The sequence below is a fragment of the Callospermophilus lateralis genome, chromosome 4 (genome assembly GCF_048772815.1).
Source record: "Callospermophilus lateralis isolate mCalLat2 chromosome 4, mCalLat2.hap1, whole genome shotgun sequence".
NCBI classification, from domain to species: Eukaryota; Metazoa; Chordata; class Mammalia; order Rodentia; family Sciuridae; genus Callospermophilus; species Callospermophilus lateralis.
In genome coordinates this window covers 16,840,601-16,861,977 of record NC_135308.1, presented here as the reverse complement: position 1 = coordinate 16,861,977, position 21,377 = coordinate 16,840,601, and the positions used below count along the sequence as shown (strand labels likewise).

At 37.4% G+C, this 21,377-nt stretch overlaps 1 protein-coding gene across 4 annotated transcripts in view; it reads right to left on the bottom strand.

Annotated features, from left to right (window-relative positions):
• Psd3 (pleckstrin and Sec7 domain containing 3) overlaps positions 1 to 21,377 on the bottom strand; it is a 480,958-nt gene that overhangs the window by 74,501 nt on the left and 385,080 nt on the right. For all 4 annotated transcript variants that reach the window (XM_076853634.1, XM_076853635.1, XM_076853636.1 and 1 more), the window contains one exon: positions 20,663 to 20,856. In XM_076853634.1, coding sequence (XP_076709749.1) covers positions 20,663 to 20,856 — 194 coding nt within the window. The remainder of the gene's footprint in view (positions 1 to 20,662; positions 20,857 to 21,377) is intronic.

Here is a 21,377-nt window from a genome sequence, read left to right as displayed (position 1 = left end):
TCCATTTTTAAAAATATTTTTCAGTTGTTGATATATCTTTTTTTTTTTTTTTTAATTTATTTGTATGTGGTGCTGAGAACCGAACCCAATGCCTCACACATACCAGGCAAGTGTGCTACCACTGAGCCACAGCCCAGTCCCTTCTAATTTTTTTATTGGTGCACTATAATACTGCACATAAGGTTGGGGTCTATTGTTACATATTCACACATACACACAGTATAACAATATAATTTGGCCAATATCACTCCCCAGTATTTCCCCTTATATTTTTCATCTTTAGAATTTATAGAATCTAGCATAGTGCAAGGCAGACATTAGGCACTATCATAAAGAGTCTCCAGATCAGTTAATTTTTATAGAAGTCTTTATATTCCTTTGTTTATTTTTCTGGTGTACAATGTAGAACTATTCTATTCACTTAAACTCATACAAATTGTCCTAGAGAAAGCATAGATTAGCAAAACAGCTTATTATATATTCTTAACCCTTTAATAAAACTAAAATCTGCACTGGAAAACAATACCACCTGAATGCCATTTTTCTAAGCATTAGCCAACTACATAGGCAAGACCATTTATTTATTAATATTTCTTTGTCAAACATTTGGCTGGCTTCAGGGCACCTTTAACTTGGACAAGGTAGGAAGTGTATCACTCTCTAAAAGCATACTCTTTAAATTTCTTTTGACTTAGGCTTGGAAAGGAGGTAAATATTCCCCTACAGGACCCAAGTGATCCTGCCAGTACCACACTGAGACATCCACCTGGCAAAAAAGGCCGAAAAACATCCGCTCCGCAGGGTTTCAGGGGAAATATAAAATACCATCCCTTCTGTTTCCACTAAGTGGCTTTAAAAAAAAAAAAAAAAGTGTGCGCGTGGAGGGGGGCACACCATGATATCCTTTGTAATAAATAAATAAATAAATACTAAAAGAGAGGCAGAGCTCAAACTTATAATAAATACTCACTACATTTTTCAACAGAGGACAAATTCAGGCACCACCTGCATGAGAACCGTGCACACAAAAGTGACCATGTGCCATGGGGGCTGTCACTCTGCAGGACAGGAGACAGCATGATAAGCTGGAGGTGGCAGCCTGGAAAACAGACCAGCTAGCTGGTTTCCATCCCCTTCTAGGCCTCACCTTGTCCTAAACCCATCCTCTCGCCCTCCAAGCCCTGACTGGGAGAGTCCTGACCAGTCACTCAGTTCTCAGGACTTCAGTTGATTCATTTTCATAAATTGGGTAATTTGTATAACTTTAGGCAAAGCACTAGAGAAATACTGGAGAGAAACCATTTTGTTCTCTATAGGTGAAAAGAGGTCCTGCCATTTAAAAGCTCTCCTTGAAGCCCTGAAGTCAGTTTAGTGGGATCTTGAGACTCCTGCAGTTCAAAGATCTACAAATCTGTTTTGCTACCTGTGAAGTAAAAAATAAAATAAATACTGGTGTAAGTTATTTTCATTGCATACAAAGCCTTTTAGAAGCAGATTCCAAAGAGTTCTCCAATTGAACTGTGGTCTTAAACATCACCCCTGAATGACTAGCGTCCACTGAGTCACCTTCTACCTCATCCTCTACTTTCCCATCTCCCACAGAAGTATAAGATTTAATCTTGTCCATGGTCAATTACAATTTAACCATTTAGGACTTGAATGAAGCCACCTAAAGCCCTCCCAACAAGATAACTTAGAAGAAAATTCTCATCAATGCACAACTAGAGTGCTATAGAGGCAGTTCCCTAAGAGCTTTGACTTATGTTCATCCATTTAACTCCTACCATATAGTAAGGGTGGCCTACTAATATTACCTCTGGTTTACACCAGTGAAACTCAGGGAAAGGGGACAACTGAGCTCCACAGCAGGCTGGGAGGGCTCTCCAGTGGCAGGCCCAGCTGCTCGGACTTCACCCCACACACTCAGGGCTGCTATTACTGCTGTACAGGATGAAGCCCACCATGTGGAACAGGGGCTGGACACACATGAAGGAAGAGCACCTTTCCTCAGAACCATGACTGAGGAATGTGTAGCCACTGACTTCACAGCACTTGTGTTTATTAAACATGTAAGACTGGGCTAAGGAATTGTAATCACATGATGAACAAGATGGAAGGAAGAAAAAGATCATGGTGTGGTCACCAGCTTATCTGAGAGGCTTTGACTGCAGAGGTGGTGGGAGCTGGTAGACACATTTTGATGAACAGCCAGGTGGCAATTATGAGAGAGCGCATACAGAACTTAAAGACACCACTTAATATCTACATCACACTTTCAAAGCAATTAGTATGTCTACTTTAAATCCAAAAATAATCAAATTTTCTCCTTTCCCAAACCAAAGGGCCTTGGAATGTTTTAATTCTGGTCATCTGCCTCCAACCTATATAACACTATAATTTAGTTTTAAAAACTGCGACTGAAATAGACATTATTTTTTATTAACAGTTACTGCTTAGATTTACCCTGTTTTATCTTTCTTCATCACTTCTTTCCAAGCCTCCAACTATTGTTCAGAGACCATTTTCAATTATCTCTTGAAGTAGATCCTGAGGAGTCCCTTTAGTAAGGATCTTCTAGTGGTAAATTTTTTTTCTACTTTTGTTTATATATATATATATATATATATATTTAAAATTCTAGGTTGACAATTACATTTTTTATGCAGATATTATTTGACCACCTCTTCTGTATTATAGGGAGGTTTACCCTAAGTCTAAAGGTATGTCTAAGTAAGGGTGCTGGGCTTCCTGTGTATCATTTTGGAAAACCTGTAGCCATCGTGGCCCTTCCTTCACTGTCTCCAGAACTGTCCCCGTGCTCCACCCTGACTCCTCACTGCCTTCCCTGTGTGCCTTCTCTGCTCCCTCGTGTACTTACTCTCTGTCCTTTGGTGCTGAGAGCTGTGCAGTTTTACTTCCAGCCCTGGTTGGCCACCTGATCCTGAAACACCTTGGAGATTAGAGCCCTAGGAGTAGCTTCCCTCCCTGGATATGCACTCAGGTTTTATTTATATCTGGCCTCCCCAGATTTCTCTTTGACTGTTACAAGTTCGTACATTGATTTAAAAGGTATTTAATTTTTTCCCTATCATCTTTAAATATTTTACAATAGAAAGTTCAGAATCCATCCATAGTCTATTATAATGTGATAAATCGACTTTTAAAAAGTATTCATTCATGAACTTTGTAATCTAGGAAGCATTTGGAACAAGATACAGGATATATTGGGGGGTAAGGCGAGGGCAAGGGAAACCAGTAAGAGAGCTAAGGTGATGGCCTAGATGAGAGAAAAGGCCAGAATAGTGTGCACAATAAAGAAATGGAAGGAGAGATGTGAGATGGTGACGCTGAGGACCAACGATACAGTAGGGTGGCCATCAGGCTAGCATTATACACAACTCTTCTATGTGATCCAAACAATCCTTTGAGGTAGGCATTGCCTTTTTCTTATCGACATAACCATAACTAGTTACATCTGCCATTCTGAAAGGTAAGCAAGCTGCTGTAGAGGTCAACCATCTGAGGATTTCAAAGTTATCATAGAGGGCAATTCAGGCAAGGAGAGATGTTCTAGGGAAACGATCTGGGTGACACTCCTTCACAAGGGTCAGACCCGTAGCCTCTGTGAGATGGGTGCTGAGGGGAGGAAAGCAGATGAGGAGACAGGAGCGGACCAGAAATCAGGTACTCTCTCCGGTTGCTCTTAATTCTAGGGTATTCACAAGCATCCCTGCTCAGGGATAGAAATCTCAGATTAGAGGCACAATCTCTAGGTCTGCTCACTCAGGAGCCACTAGCTCAGCATTGCTGCAGGAAAATACACTATGCAATGATAATTACAGTAGTAGTGATAGCAGCAGCTCATGTTTACTGAATGCATAACGTTTTAGACAATGTTCCAAGAGCTGACAAGTAAAAACTAATGCCTGCAACTCTGTGAGGGAGCCACAATAACAACCTCCAGTGCACAGGTGTGGAATCTGTGACCCCCACCTGCCACATAGCACTTGCCTGCCTACAGCACTGAGCATTTTCACTGTGGTTTGAAGATAGGGAAAGGCCAGTTAAAACAGACTCAGGATATAGTATCTTGGATAACTAAGACACAGAGGTGATCAAATTATTTATGGACCAATTCATCAGAGACCCTGATCTGTCAGGAAAAATACATCATCGGAAAAAGACTGAATAGAAATATGTGGTAAACAGTCTGTATGACTGTCCCTGTACATATTCCTGGCTTGGGGATGGCTTCCTGTACACTGTGGAAAGTAAAAAATGAGAAAAGTCAACGAATTTCTGATTGTTATTCTGCATCATGAACACACAAAGATACATGCACACAGAGCATACATATTTGCTAAAGAAAAGTTGGCAGTTGCTACAAATATGGGTGCTACTGGAACTATCACTGAATCTTCAATATTTTAAATCAATCATCTCCTCATCTTTATTGCATATTTGAAGAAATCTATTTGAAAATATAAAGAACCATAAATAATATTTTGGCTTCAGTTTACCAGTGATCTTTGTAAGAGGGAAATACACAACTGGGAATGAAAGGGTGAAATTGTTATCTTTCTTGCATAAAGAGGAAGGTATAAAATATTCCTAAGCAATAAAATATTTGGTAATGCACACACACTAGCAAAACTAAGTTGCTTATTTTTAAAAAAATCCCTTCAAAAGCTATAATATTTATATAAAAGTTTATATCTGCAAGCTATATCCTTCAACTTTAATTTCTTCTCAACTGAACTGGAAAAGGATCATCTTTAAAATCTTACGGCTCCAATTTTTCTACTTTATTCAAAAGGCAAAATATTTTGTCCTACATCAAAATATTGTCTTATTTTTGACCACTCCTCCCTCTGGATTCTTCAATCATCTATTTTTCCCTTTCTTTCAAGTTTATTACCAGAAAGACATAATTTTTAAGGATAGAATATCCGTATTGCCTATTTTTCCATTTAATATGTCAACCTTTCCTTCTTATTGTCTTGAAAATATTCTTCCATTGTCCCATGTGCAAAGACAAAAATATCTCTTCTCCCCTCAAGAGTAGAGGTCAGCAAGCCATATCTGCATCAATGAGAAAGGACTCCTGTGCATGGCCTAAAGAGTGGCCATGGCCCAAAAGCTAACAGTGCAGGCTCGCAGGCTCGGCCAGGCCAAGAAACAGCAAGCATATAGGAAGGAGATCGCTCGTAATGTAAAATGCTTTCAAGTTCTTTAGGGTTCATGGAGAAAGACATTCAAAATGAACTGCAACCCCAATGAGGACATTCCAAAATAATATCAGCACCTTGCTGAACCCTCAGGAAAAAAGATGTGGTCAGCAAAAGTTCTATCCTAATACAATGAGGACATTTCTATATTAGATTTGTAAAAGACAGAAGATATTTTTAAAGTTGCTTTATTTCCCTAGTGAGGTTGTCTGAAAACTGGGCGAAATATTCAAAGTGTCTACCCTGCAGGATGAAGTAATATGCTATCCCAGTCAGAAGTAATCTCCATATCACTGAGTTCCACATCATCAACGCTGCTGGCAGCTCAGGCATAGAAGTCTGCGTTCTGCAATTGGCTTGAGAAAGCTTTAGAAAAGTTCACAGATGACAGACTCACAGATCATTAAATGAAGTTAAGGGGGTTGTTTGTCCCTGTACACTTTATCCCCAACTTTCTTTTACAAAATATCCTCAGGCATCACAAAAAGCTCTGTACTATTAAAGTTCAATTAACAGAGCAGATCAGGCACTTTGAGATTACTGCTTGAAGCAGTCACGTCCAGGCTAAGCATAACAGAAGTTACCAGTGGGAGGCAAGTCATACAATATTAAGCAACACATAGTATTAAGTACCCCCAGGTTTACATCAGGGTGGCAGAAATAAAACAGTATTGTTACAATGTTATATTTCTAAATTATTTATCTTTGAAATAAGGCAATTTACACATTAAACAAAAATCAGTTGATCCTTATCATGTTCCTCTTTAGGAATATACTATCAACTCTATTTTATAAACAGAAAAACTGGGGTAGTCTTAAAAGAAACTTTACACCTTTTGTTTACCCAGAAAAAAAAAATTTCTTTCTTTTATATGTCAGGAATAGGTTTATATATATAATTGTCAGAAATAAGAACTGAAGGAATATCCCACCCAAGGAGCTCTCTAGGAGGCTGGTGCACACTTTGGGTGTGGTGCTGCCTTTGGGGGTTCTTCAAGACCTTTACCCTACAGTGATCTTGCAGAAGGTATTCTGAACTGGGATGCAGGCAATTGGATTTTGTTCTCACCATGATGCCTGCTATTTTTGTGCTTTTGGATGCTATCTAACATCTATGGCTACCGATCTGTAACCTGGATGCAGTATGATGTAACATATCACTGTATAATGTTGTTCAGGTATTCCCGCACAAAAATTAGATAAGGACATTTGCTTGATCCCTTAAGAGTTCATGTGATGTGTGGAGGCAGCTACATTAACAATGAAAACAAAACAGGATTAGCTCTATAAGGCAAATGGCAGCCTGGTGTTACCCTCAAATGAGGAGGAAGCCATTAATCCCACTCATGAGGACAACTCAAAAGTTAGAAGAGATTTTGAGAAAGAATTTAGTCTTAATCAGGACTTTTTTTTTGGGGGGTGGGGAGTCCAACAGGTTTTAGACTTCTCTTTTGACCTTGACCTCTTCCTAGAATGTTCCCCTCCCAGGTACCATCATGACTTGCCCCTCTTCGTTTAGGTCTCCGCTTAAAATGTCAACTCATCCAGGGGTCCTTTCTTACCCTCTGCAAAACAGCACCTGAATACTTCCTTCACTCTTGCCAACCACAACTTTTTTTCCTTTTTCACAGTGTTGGAGTTCAACCTAGACCTTGACCATGCTATGCAAGAGCTCTACCACGGAGTTACATGTTGGTCCTGGTTTTATTTTTGTCTCACTTAACACCTGAATGAATTTATCACTGATGTATTACACTCCCCGCCCCCTCATACTAGAAAGGAACCTCCAGTAAACACTTTGGTGTGTTGCTGTGTCCAAAGAACAGATTCACCCCTATCCCAAATGAAAAGCAAATGTCCTAAAGAGGCATGCAGATGGTGTGACTCAATAAACATTACAGGGAAGATGTTTAGAAGTGTTTTCTCCATCACTTAGGTGAAACACATTAGAAAACTTGGGGTGCTTAAACACAAAGGAGATGGAGGAAAAAATTGGGGTACAAAAAGATACTGAATATGGAACTAAGATACTAGTGTGCATACCAGCTCATGGGAACTAAATTACGATGGTTTTTCTAAGTTAAAAGAAAAAACATCTGGGATAAGTGATGTCAAAATTTAGGAAACAAATGCCATCTTACAACTCTTAAAAAGTGGATTTGAATGAAGAAAGATGCAGGAGAACTTTGTTTTAGGGAATCTCCTCAAAAAGCTGAGCACAGCAAAATTTTATTCAAGTTCAATAATTTCAATGATATGAAAGCTGTGACCACCCCAAACTCCAAAAAAATCAAGCATCCAAATGATACTTTTATAATTTCTTAAGCAACTTATAGGTCCTTTCATAAGACTTACAGAAAGCAAAGTGCTAAAATAAAAAGTAAGGTTAAAGCCTTGCAGCTTGAGAAGTGCAGGTAACTGCTCAAATAGATCTCTCAAAGGACACCAAGCTAGGTCCCTTCAACCTCCTATGCATCCAGGGTCCCAGGGAACCACTGAGTTAAAGATCCTGCTGAGCATGCACTTCTGCAAAGAGCAATTCAAATAAGCTATGGTAATTGTAAAACAGCCTGAGGCTCACTGGCACCTTTAAAATGCCTCAGGGCAAGCTGCTGCAGGTCAATAAAAATGATTCACAAAGATGAGGATGAGCAGCCCCCAGACACATCTGTTCACCAGAGAATGTGACAGTAGCCTGATTGCTTTCCCCAAGTTAGAAGCTCAAGGAGAAACTTCTTACTCCTTCCTCTGAGATGAGGTTCCTGACCCTCACTTGGGGCCAGGGGTTTGCCTTACAGTTCACACCAAGAAAACAGTCCACCCCGCAGATTTCATCTTAAGTAATGCTACTGAATGTTGAACTCAGCTCAGGCCAAACTTCTTTATTGGATTTCCAGCACTCTCAAATGCTTTCCACCTTTCTGTAAAAGGGTGACCAGGAGTGCATCCTCAAGAGCATCATAACATCGGCCTTTCTGCAAATTACTTGGTGCTGTGAAAACACTAACCCATTTATCTTGCATTCCCAATTTGTTTACTGTAAATGGTACAGTCACAGCCTTCTGTACCCTGTGTCCCACAACGAAAGATTCGACCAACCACAGATATTTTAAAAAGTCAGAAAGTTCCAAAAAAGTAGAACTTGAATTTGCTGTATGCTGAGCACTATGCTGAATCCCCTTGAGTGAGCTGCTGCCTCAGCATTCTCTGCTGTAGCCTCCCACCATTTCCCACTTCCTCCAGTCTCTCCAGGGCTCCTAGTTTGAGCATCACTCACCTGGTGTGTTGTTTGTGTACTGTATAGTTAAGCCTATGAAGGGTCCTACCCTTGATGATGGTGTCATCATTCCCTAAGCAATACACTATAACAACTATATACATAGCATTTACTTTTTATTAGTCATTAATACAGAAATGATTTAAAGTACGTGAAAAGATGTGCATAGGTTATATGCAAATTCTACATCTACTAGCTGTCCTGGAACCAATCCCCTGCACATATCTAGGGAGGGTTGTAGATTGTACTATGACAGCCATTAACAGCATTTTTAAAAGAAAGGGAAAATACCCACAATATTATCATAACCATTGTTTTTTAATTGGTAATCATGCTGTGACAAATGTTACACCTGTTTCTATCTGGCCTAAATCTGCAAATGTTTTTTAGATTTAATTATATTTCATTATGACTTTAAAATAGTCCCTTCTATTAATGTTATGTTTAACTAACAAATGTTAAATAAAACATTGATTTTCCCAGACATCCACTACCAGTAATTTGATATTCAACCTTCTAATCATTTTACTATGTATATATTTGCCACATGAATTGTGATACTAGTTGCCTTAAAATTTTTCTAATTATATACTATGTCATTAAAAATAACCGCAAAGTATGACATGAGATTGCTCTATCATATTTTATTCAGTGCACCTTTTATTGGCCTTCAAGCTGCTTGCAAGAGGATGATATTCTGGAGCTAAAATGATATCTGGGTTTCTTCTATACAGCAGGCACTCTGCTAAACACCATGACAATTACTGGCCTCAGTGATTAGTCCACCTTAAGGCCTCTGCATTGTATGTTGGAATATTCTTATGCTTAATCTCTATGACCAAGGATTTCATGAACTTTCTTTCGCAGTTCAGCACTTAGCTCTCAGCAGAATGACATCCAGGTGTCTCCCACCCCTCCCCACCAAGAGTGAGTATTACTGGCAAACAGTTTGAGTTTTAAAGTTCAAATTCTTAAGTCAGTTCAATCTAGTAACGTTTTTGGACATGAATTTTTATCACTAGGATTAGCTCCTTCAGGAAACAGGTGGAGTAGTCCATCCTTATCTGTAGACTCCCTTTCTGTGGCTTCAGTTTCTTGTGGTCAACTGCAGATTGAAAATATTAAGTGGAACATTTTGGAAATAAGTCATTTGTAAATTTTAAATTGCATGCTGTTCTGAGTACTGTGATGTAATCTCAAGTCATCCTGCTCCATCCGGCCTAGGATATGAATCATCTGTGTCCAGCACATCCATGCTGTTTACCCAGTTAGTCCTGTAGTAGCAGCCATCTCAGATCCACTTGTCTTACTACTGTGGTATCTCAGCTTTTGTGTGCAAATAATCAATATTTTATTTAATAATGGCCCAAAGCACAAGGCTAGGTATGGTGGCAATTTGTACTAAAAAGAAGCCTTTTAAGGAGTTTCCTTTCAGAGGAAAGGCAAACATACAAGGAAAAGGAAAAAAGTATCATAGGCTGAGGCTTCTAAAATCTATGGTAAAAATGAATCACACCATGCAATTGTTAAGAAGGAAAATGAAATAAAATCCCTGCTAGTTTTGCTGTCACACCTCAAACAGCCATGGTGCATGGTAAGGACTTAGTTAAGGTGGAAAAGGTATTACATTATTGGTTTCTGTATTGTCTATTATTCCAGGCTTCCACTGGGGTCCTTGGAACATATCCCTGTAGCTTAGGGAGACCAGAGTACTGAATTAGATGTTTTTTATGCTACAATTGAACCCATGCTGTCATGTATGCTAAGCCTTGGCTCTATCCCTGCCCCATTAAGACCCAATGCTGCATTTTTAATTTCAAATTTTCATCAGATTATTGAAGAATCTGATATACTGCATTAATTTACCATAGCAGAGATACAAACCATTTTTTCCTTCTCTTAAACTTAAAGGGTAAACAGATCGAGTCAAGAGTAAAAATAGAAAAGTTATTCCAAAAATCAGATGCAGTGAAAACTGCATTCCTCTTTCAGAAAGAAATACGTCAGAGATTCTACATACAGATTTTTTTTTTTTTTTTGGTACTAAAAGATTGGCAGTTTATATTCCACTGTGCTCTGTCAAAAGTACTGCTTCTGGGGAGAATGGTGGGTGGCCTCTTCTCACCAACTTTCCTGCAGAAAAGGGTGGATTTTAAATTAAAGACATCAAAGTGAAACTCATAAGTTTAAAACATTCTTTTAGTCTGAATATAGAATTGTGAAGGGGCACTCCTCACCTAAAACAGATAAAATTCCATCAAAATTCCAGAAATGTGACAAACAACTGCTTGAGACCTGCATGGCCGCCCTCACTGAATTGATCCTGGACCCCATGTTAACAAGGTGACACTTCACCCTGCCGCCACAGCAGCAAAGGGCAAACAGGAGGGAAAACTTTAGTTTTCAAATATTTGCTTTGCTTTGCCTTCATTTAAAGAGTCTCTAACAGGAGGAGACAACTATATTATGGGGAAAAAAAATTCCACTTTTATTATCTCTTAATTATAGTGTCGCTGTTCCCAATGTTATACAATAGCAAAGAATTCTGCCGGCACTGCCATCATAAACTATTTTCAGTATGTGTGACTCAGAATAACATCTACTCTCTCACATTTGACATGTGGGTATAAATTTTTAAAACTTTCGATTACAGGCAAGTGTGTAAATCCGTCTATACTGACTGAACCTCCCTAACCATGCCAGGTGCCACCCTTCTGTCTCTATGACTACTCCTCATGCCCAAAGTATTGGAGACTGAAAATTCATGCCATCAAGAGCGACTCGCCATCCTGAAAAAGCAGTTCATGTTAAAACACTTCAAATTAGAAACTAATCTCAGGTGGGTAAAATGACAAAAGAATCTATGCTGAAAATGCAAAATGTGATTAAGATGTTTAAAAATAACTAAGGTGATATGTTCACACAATTCGCCTCTTTCGATTCACTCCTTTCCTACTCCTCTGGTCCCTTTGTCCAAAAGAACCTACTGTTTAACATTCGAGCTATTTCTCCTGATAGTTAATTACCGTCATAGACTGAAACAAGGTGCTTCTACCACTGTCACAGTAGGTTATAAACATTCTCTGCTGGTTTCCTGCTGTGATACCCCACTACATCTTCCTGATATATGTATTTTTATTTATATTTTTATTGATGATCTCTGTAGTTTAAATGAACATGCTGATATGTTCTTCTTCAATGAAGATTTTTTTCCTATAGCTTTACTGAGGTATTGTCAAATAAAAAAAAACTGCATATAATATACAATTTGATGTTTAAATATATACATACATCATTGAATAATTACCGACATCAAGATAATTACTATACCTTTCATTTTACATCATTATCAATTTCCTATTTATTTTTTAATCAAAAAATTATTTTTATTTCCTAAGTATCAGCAGTATTTTTTGACTTCCTCTCCACAAAAGGAGCTTAAAGCTCTTTCTTTCCTTTTGGCTCTCTCTCCACCTTTACCTTTCAACTTCTTTCACTGGATTCTTACAGGGAGGAGAACAACATTTATGTTCTACTTTGTAACTATAAGTAAAGTGTTCATATTTCTGAATGTGAACAATGAGCAAAATTCTATTCTTAACATTCTTAAATATTACACTGGAGCAATGGCAATCAAAGGTTTTTGTTTGTTTGTTTGTTTATTTTTAAATCTTGGTACTCAGTTTCATTTTCTGGGGTATACCGTTGCTTTTACAGATTTCAAGAAACATATCCTCAGTATGTTTCTAAATTTTCCATGCACTCAAACACTGAGTTTTAAAAATGTATATAAAACATGTAAGACATTCAAAAGTTATCAAACACAACACCAGCGTGCATGCACCACCAAATACCTTAAACTATTCATCAGTACAATTTAATTTCTTGGTTCTACTCACTGCATGTTATTCTCCCTGGCAGAGGTAACCATCATTCCATAGGTAATAATTTCTATAAATGAATATTTCTACTAAAACCAGTATTGTTTTTGTATGCTTTAGAATGTTATTGCATAAGCTTATTATTCTGTTAGTTCTTTTTCATTTAACAACCATTTGTGAGATTCATTCATGTTGATAGATGGAATGCCAGTTCCTTTCTTCTTACTGGTACACAGGGTTCAATTACATGAGCACTACACAAAGAATCCGTCCAATCTCCTGTCAAAGGGCATTCAGGTTGTTCTGAGTTATTATAATGTCATTGTGTCTATGCTTCCACTTGTAAAACTAGAAAATTTTTTTGCGGGGGGCAAATACATACCTATGATAGATTACCTGACATACAAGATAGCTGATTGTTTTTGCTTAAGGCTTATTGATTATTGCCAACTGTTTTCAAAAATGATGAGACCACTATCCTACAATACATTTGTAGGATAAAAGAGAGCCCACTGCTCTAAATCCTTGCTAACATTTGATATGCTTTCAAATTTTGGTTAAGTTCAGCATGTGAAATGACATCTTACTGTGTATTGATCATTAGTATTTGGTTGGATTGAGTATGTCTCCATATATGTATTGATTATCTAAGTTTCCTTTTTTGTGAATGGCCTGTTTTAAATGTTGCCCATTTTCCTACTGGGTTGTCTTTTTCTAATTAAGGATTTCTTCACAAATATACACTGTAGGTCCTAATCCTTGATTAGAAATATGCTACAAGTAACTGCTTTCAATCTATGTATAACCTTTCAACTTTTTAAGAGAAAATTTTAAAGGAGGCAGTCTTGAACTGGGGGTTTAGTTCAGTGGTAACAGCAAGTGCTTGGCACGTATAAGCCCTGGGTTCAATTCCCAACCCTGCAAAAAAGTCTTTAACATTGAATGTAATTGTATAATAAAGTAATTATGCATATAAATGTCTTCCTAGTTTTCTTCTAAATTAAAAAAACTATACTCAAAATTCATTAAGTTATTGTTCCACATATTCTTATAAAAATCAGTTTCAAGTAGATTAGTCTTAACTTTTTCTGCCTTTTACCTTTAATCTACTTGAAACTGTTTTTTATGTTATGTCTAAGATAGAGAATACACACATACCCACTCAGCATCACTTACATAAGCATTTTTGTCACCCTTAATTATCTAAGTTACTTCTCATGCCATAGAACAATTTTTCATAAATACTGGAAACTGCTGCTTCTAACCTTCTCCTTTCCATTCTATTGTCCCATCTATTTCTGCCTTATTACTCGGAAAAATGTCAGCATACTCCAGTGCATTTCTTCCCCTCATTTTCAACACTGTATGTGTATGAAATGTTACTTAGTTAATAGAATATTATTTAGAAGTTTATACTATAAATTACAAATTATAATTGCTTTCTACATAGTATACCCATAATCAAGTTCTTTGGGGATAGGGGCTGTGTTCATTGTTTAAGTTTTTATGGATATAGAGTCTCAGGTATTCAAGAAGTGCTTAATCCATGTAGAAAACAAACTCATTATTTGCATCTTAGCTTACGTAGCCTATGGTAATAAAAACTAGACAAGCATTTCATTACTGCCACATATTTACCACTAAAATATAAAAGTACAGTATTATGAATGGTGTTCTCTATCAGCCTGTCCCTCCTGCATGCTATGTCAGTATAATTGGGGGAGTCACTCTCAGAAGAGGTTGGGGCCAGGAAAGTAGCAATTACTGTGTGAGGAGCCCTGGTGTGAGGCCATAAGGAGCTGTGGAAACTCTAGTCAGTCAGGAAATGCCTAACTTGCTTCAGCTAATTCCATTTTTAAAAAGTACTGTATTGGCTAAATAAATGTTCAGGCCCTATTGCTCCTAGTTTAAGACCTATTTATCTAAACGCATGCTACACAGTGACAAGACTGCCCCAACCACATAAAGAACGCAGAACCTAAATGTTTTCTAAGTATATTTTCTCATGGAAATTGTTCTTAACAATAATAGTTAAAACCAGATATACTGTAATCCTATACTATAACTTGGCTAAGGCAATTAAGATCTATTTCCTCATCTGTAAAATAGGGATAATAATATTTGCTTTATGATTGAAGAGTGTGGAATAAAGCTCTAACAGTGAGTTTAGTCATCATCATGGCCATTTAGAACATTCACATTTTGAGTACATTATTTCTGGTCACTTTCTTGATTTTTACAAGGGACTACCAACAGACTGAGAAAACTAAAAACTTACCAAACTTTCTGACAAAGTCCAGAAGATACATTTTGTTTTTTTCAAATATGAGTTTACAAAGCTTTCCCTTAATGTCAGATTTAATGGGTCTGGTAAATGTACCTGAGTAGATATAGCACTTTATCTTAATCCTGATTTGTCTTCTGGAGGTAGAATGTCTGAGCTGAGCAGATCTTTTAAAAGGCAAAAAATGAGGTGGGTGCTGGTGTTGCACGCCTGTAATCCCAGTCGCATGGGAGATCGAGGCAGGAGGATTTCAAGTTCAATACCAGCCTCAGCAATTTAGAGAGACGCTATTTCAAAACAAGATTAAAAAAATACAAGACTGGGGAAATAGCTCAGTGGTAAAGTGCCCATGGGTTCAATTCCCAGTACTGGGGGGCGGGAGGGGGAGAGGTCAAAATGAAACAAGAAAGCCTGCAAAAGTTTAAAATATATTTATATGAAAAATTATGGATGCAGTCTGAAAAACTTGTCTTTAGAATTAATTTAAAATGCATAACACATCAAATCCTGAGTGGAACAAGTGGTTCCTTCAAGACAAGTCAATCAACACTTAATGGGAAAACAATTTCTCAAGAGGACTTTGACCCAAATCCTTACTTATTAAAAACTTAGAGTAATATCTGTCATCAGAGCACCTTGATATATTTATGTACATGTGTAAATGTAAGTTAGGTCTAGCTCTACTGAACATGCTGAACCCAAATAAATGTTTACAGACTTGACAACAGAATTATAAAAAGTATCATTGTGAAGGTGTCTCAAAATTACTTGTAGCTTCTCCAGTAGTCTCATTGTTGTTTTTTGGGGGGAGGCTGGCTTTGAACTCACAATCTTCCTCTTTCAGCTCTACTCGCTGGAATTATAGGTGTGTGCCACGGCACTCAGCTATTTGTATTGGAAATAAAAAGTGATGTATGTATTGCACATGACATATGAGTACTTCATAAAACACCTCTCCCAAATTTACATATAGTGACCATCTTTCACAAGAGGAAGGGAAAAGCATATGATTGAAAGTTCAACACAAGGGGGAAGAAGAAAAGATTTTAGGTGGCAAGGAAACAAACCACTTTCTGAATTTCTAAATACAAAAAAACAGTTTGCTTGTACCTAAATGTGCAGAATTCCTTATCATTTCCATAAGCAATCCGAAAGACATTTCTTAACAAATGGGATTGATAAACTGTCCTACTATAGCAACTAGACAAAATTATATGTTAAATATATAAAACCAAAGGTTTTAGATACTGTACAAGAACAGCACTGGACCATGATCCTGAAGAGGAAGAAACAAATGAGGCAAGCCCACTGCTGCTTGGAGCAAGTTTTCTAGCCCTCTTAGTGAAAGGAAGTATCTAAAGAGCTTGTTAATCTGCTGACTTGAGGAGACAGAGTCTGGTGAGGCAGAGGGGACTGGAGTAGAGTAAGATTGGAGGTAGAAATGTACAAAGTAAGAGCTCTGCAGAACTGAAGAGAAATTCTAAGGTCTTGGCTAGAGCATCAATCTGAGCACGATGGAAAATGAGATAAGACATGGGAAAGAATCACCAAACAATTGTAAAATGAATAATTTCAAGAGCTCACAGAGGCCTGGAATAATCTGTGTTTTCATCAGCCAGAGTGGACTTTGTAATATATGGAGCATTGACTGGGTAGTCTGAAGATGAATAATAATGTTTTATTAATGAAACTAAAGAAGTCCCAGAGTAAAGGCTGTTCTAGATCCATGATAACAAAAATGATAAAGGCAAGCTTCTAAAGAATTTAAGAATTTGGTTTGTCTACAATTTACTTACCAGCAGATCAGCAGAAAATCCAACATCAAAATGTGTGTGTGTGTGTGTGTGTGTGTGTGTGTGTGTGTATGCCCAAGAGCTTAGGGAAAAAAGGAAAATGTATGATCTCTGGTATTCAAATAAAACCTACTAGAGCTGGCTGGGATGGTGCACACCTATAATCCCAGTGGCTCAGGAGGCAGAGGCAGGAGGATTGCAAATACAAAGCCAGCCTCAGCAATTTAGCGAGACCCTAAGAAACTGAGATCCTGTCTCTAAATAAAATATTAAAAAAGGCTGGTATGTGTTTTAGTGGTTAAGTGCCCCTCCATGGGTTAATCCCTGGTACAAACCACCAAACCAACCAAACAAAAACCTAATAGGAATGCAAAGAAAAGGGAAAGTATGACTGTTAGAGAAAAAAAAAATAATCAATGTAATAGTCTCAGAAATGACAGAGAAGGGTTTTGAAGAGAAGGCTCTTAAAACAGGTATTATAAAAATAATAAATATACTCAATGACACAAAGAAAAACGTAAGCCTGATAAGCAGAGAAATAGAGAATACAAAGATTCCAGCTAAGTTCAAAGATAAGAAATACTATCTATAAAATGAAAAATACGGTAGTAAATTTGAAAATTAAAATTATTATTATAGTTGGAAAAAAAGAAAAAAGGTATCTAAAACAGAGTCTCAAGGAAGTGTTGGAGCAGTATCAAGAGATCTAACATGCAGAAAACAAGTCTCAGAAGGAAGGTGGGTACTTTAAAAAATGATGGCTGAAACTTGCTAAAGAGTTAAAAAAAATACAAAAAACCAAAACAACATAAGCCAAAAATCCAAGAACACCAAAAACACCAAACAAGGAAAACAAAGAAAATTTCAATAAGGCAGTTCACAATAAAATTGCTGAAAACCAGAGGTAAAGGAAAAAAAAAAAATTGAAAGCATCCAGAGGCAGGAGACGACATTAGGTTAGAGGAACAAAGACTGACATTAAAAAAAAAAAAATTCTAAACTCAATGAATATAAGTTCTCACAATCAAGGCAAGATATAGACTTTTTCAGACTGATAAAACATTAAAAAATTTCTTGCTGATAGGCATGGGGTTAAAAGTAAAAATAAATTACTTTTCAAAGAAAAAAATGTTAAAAATGTGCTACTGTGAGTTTTATGACACACAAAGAATAAAAGAAATGGGAATAGTACAAAGGCCAGTAAGGGAGAAATGGAAGAAACCTAATGCAAGGATCTCCAACTACATACCAAGGGTATAACCTGAAGGTGGAACGAGACAGGTTAATGACGTGGTATAAACCCTACAGCTGGCACTAAGACAACCAGGGTATAGTCAATAAATCAAGGGAAGAAAAACAAAATCACAAAAAATAACTAATCCTAAACAGGAAGGAATGAAAAGGGGAAAAAAGAACAGATAGCACAAGAAAATACAGCAAGATGGCAGATTTAAAATCAACTGTATGAGCAAGTACTATATATCTAAGTAGTCAAACATCTAGACAAAGAGTATGAGCTCAGGTAAAAAGCAAGACCCACCAACATGCTATATAAAAGAAAACATTTTAAAAGATAAAACCAGAGATTAAAATTAAAACCTGGGAAAATAGCATAAAAAAGCTAAAAAGAAGTTCAAGTGGCTATATTAAGTTTAGACCAAGTAATCTTCAAAATAATTCAAACTGTACACTTTGAATTGGCAATTTTTAGTTTATGTAGAATTATTAGAAATCATGCACTTTGCTATATTGGAAAGGTTAAATTATCTGACTACTCTAAAGTGATTTGGAAACCCCAGAAAATCATAATGAAGATCACCAGGAAGAGCCTGAGGAATTAAAGAAGGGTAAAATGCCCAATATCCCTCTAACACAGAGGTGAAAATTCCTCCAAGGATAAGTTAACTGACAGGAATAAAGCTTGGAAACTGGAGCCCAGTTAGCAGGGTCTTATCCCGTCTTTGAATTTTGACCTCTGATCTGAGACAGGAGACGAGACCAAAACAGCAGAGGCAGGTTTCTTTGAGAAACAGGCAGAATTTCTTTAGCTGCCTGAAAGACAAAAATTTCCCATGACATTTATGATTGTCCTAACCAATCTGAAATTCTCAAAGTAGTTAACTGAGGATTTAAAGGAGTTGTACTGGCAGGAAACTTCCAGTGGGATACAAGGGGTCTGTGATAGCTCAGCTGCCAGGCAACCCTTGGATTTCACGTTCACATGCATTGGGTTCTCAGGAAGCAGAGCCTCCAGCAAAGCAATCCTCTCCAACAATCCTCAGAGATGGCCCAGGAACACAGAACACAAAGAGAACTTCCCTCAGGAGGAAGAGCCAGAGGATGCTGAAATAAGTTAACCAGCCAAGCCAATCCACTGCCAGGAAGTGCATCAATGAGGGATGCTCACATGGGTGACTCTGCTCTCCTGTCTAGCAGGATGCTGTGCATATTTTGAATCAGTGGGAGCTGTTTTGCTTCCTTTTTTTGCCTTTTTTTGAGTTGGCATTTTAAACTGTGTTATTCTTTTTTTTTTTGCCTCCAGTACTTTATATGTAGTAGGTATATCAGATATTTCTATATTTTTCATTTAGTTCATAGATTGGCACTCTATTCATACCTAAACTAGAGACAATATACACAGCCAACCAATTTTATCCTTGGCAATAGAAGCTGCAGCTGGACATAGCATGCTGCAAAGTATATCTGTGGTAATAAATGGAAATTTTTACTATGATTAATGCATTGTTCAAACACAATGTATGTGCATGCTTGAACAAAGAGACGGATATCTAATCCTTTGTTTGCCAAGAAAATAACCCTTTTTTGTGAGATCTGTATCTCATTCCTTCTTAAAGAAACTTTCATCTCAATACTGCAATAAAGTAGATGTTGTCAATCAAGGTATTTCATCTGCTTGATCATACAGATCAGAATCCTGTCCTAAAGGGCAGAAGGAAAATTTTCCTCAGTGTCAAAACCGAGTACATGATCTTTCATGTTGCTAACAGCCATATATCCAGCCATGTATAAAATGCCCCATTAGAAAGAATAAAGCTAACATACAAAATTGTATACACATAGAAATGGAGAGGGTGTCCTTATAATTCTTCATCTTCAGGTGTGACCTTTTTCTAAGTTAGATTGACTTGCCATCACTTGCATCTATAGGAACTCACACAATGTTGTTAGATAAAATTAAGTAGCTTCCTAGGCTAGTGAATAAGATGTTCAGAAAATATGGTGGAGGTACTCCTAAAGAACTTGGAAACACTAAGAAACTTGCTTAATATCACATTCACTGTAAAACCACTCCAAGACAATGATTCCCTTGAATGCAACCTAATAGAATCTGATAACTCCTCAAGTCAAAATGTCCAGTCACAGATTAAAAACAGAGGTACTGTGCATCCCCCTCCATGTTATTCCACATCTGTGTACGCAGGAGGGCAGGGACACCACAGAGGTAAAGTCCTCTCATTTTGAGCACATACATCAGTTTGTCTTAAACCATTCAACTATATCAAATTGTTATTTGACTTTCTGCAATTATTCTAACTGTGTAAACATATTCCATTCCTCCCAAACTTTAAACATTATCTACCAGATAACACCATTATCTATCAGAAGATCATCACATCTCATACTCCATGGAGAAATTGGGATGGGATTCCTTCAATTTCCCAATACTACTCATGCCATGCTCTTCTACATCTCACCTGCTCGTCTCATCAAGGACATCCACATGCTTTAGATATGAAATCTCCCCCTGCTCCCTTTGTTCCTGGGACCTTAAGTCATTGCTTAATCTGTGTTATAAATCATCTTTTCTTCAACCACTAGAAATGTGAACTCCATGAAGAGAGGGATCTTGTCCATCCTATTATTTTTGGTGCCTAGCATATAGCAGACAGACAGTATTATTTGTTGAAACCATGAAACATAATGAATAAGAGTCTGAGAAATAAGTCTTCTGTAAGAAGTCATCCATTTCTTAAGTTCTAAACCATTCTGCTCAGTGCTACAGTGGATCTCTGATTTAGGATTAGAGACTTTCTCAAGAACACTTCTCTAAATAAACATTTTATTTATTTATTTCTCTAAATAAACATGATTTTTCTTCATCCATAATTTTATTTCAAACAAATTCACTTTAAAATTTAAGCTAAAGTACATGAAACAAAACAACGAATGAAGCTTACTCTTTTTTCCATCCATATCTGCATGGATTTTCCGAGCCAAGAATCCGCTTTTGTACACAGCAGCATTTGGGTCATGAGGAATGTCCAAGAATGGGTTGGTCGTGCTCCCAATGCGACTGATGGTCTTTGGATGTGTTCCATTGGCCTTCTCATCAGTGCCTTCTGAGGGGGACTTTTTTTTCTCTTCGTCATCTCTACGAGGGAAAAAACACATAAAGACTGAGCCAAGCAACTACCACAATATTCAAACAAACACAAAAACAGTGTAAACTCCCTTGCTTCAAGGCCCCTCTTGAAAACAAATCACCATGATAATAGCCATTTATCAAAGGGCCTCCTATGTGAGAGGATTAATGATCATGACAATTTAGTAAGATCAATATAGCATTCTGTAGTACAGATAAGGAAACAATCAGTGAGTCCAAACGTATATACCCGGGCTAAGACTCAGTAATTAAAGCAAGAGATGATGAGGGTATAACTATAATTCTAAAGCTTGGGCTCTTCCCACCCACAATGATGCCTAAACCAGTGGGTGCTTTTCGACAGGAATCATGATTTCAACTTTTGTATTTCTGCAGGACCTAGCACAGATTGGCATATAGAAAACAACAAATAATTACAGACTGAGTCCACTGAGTAATATTGAACTATATCTGCCAAATAACCAGGCTAATTCTTAATATCAAAACCCCAGGTGCCTCCTGTCAGTGAT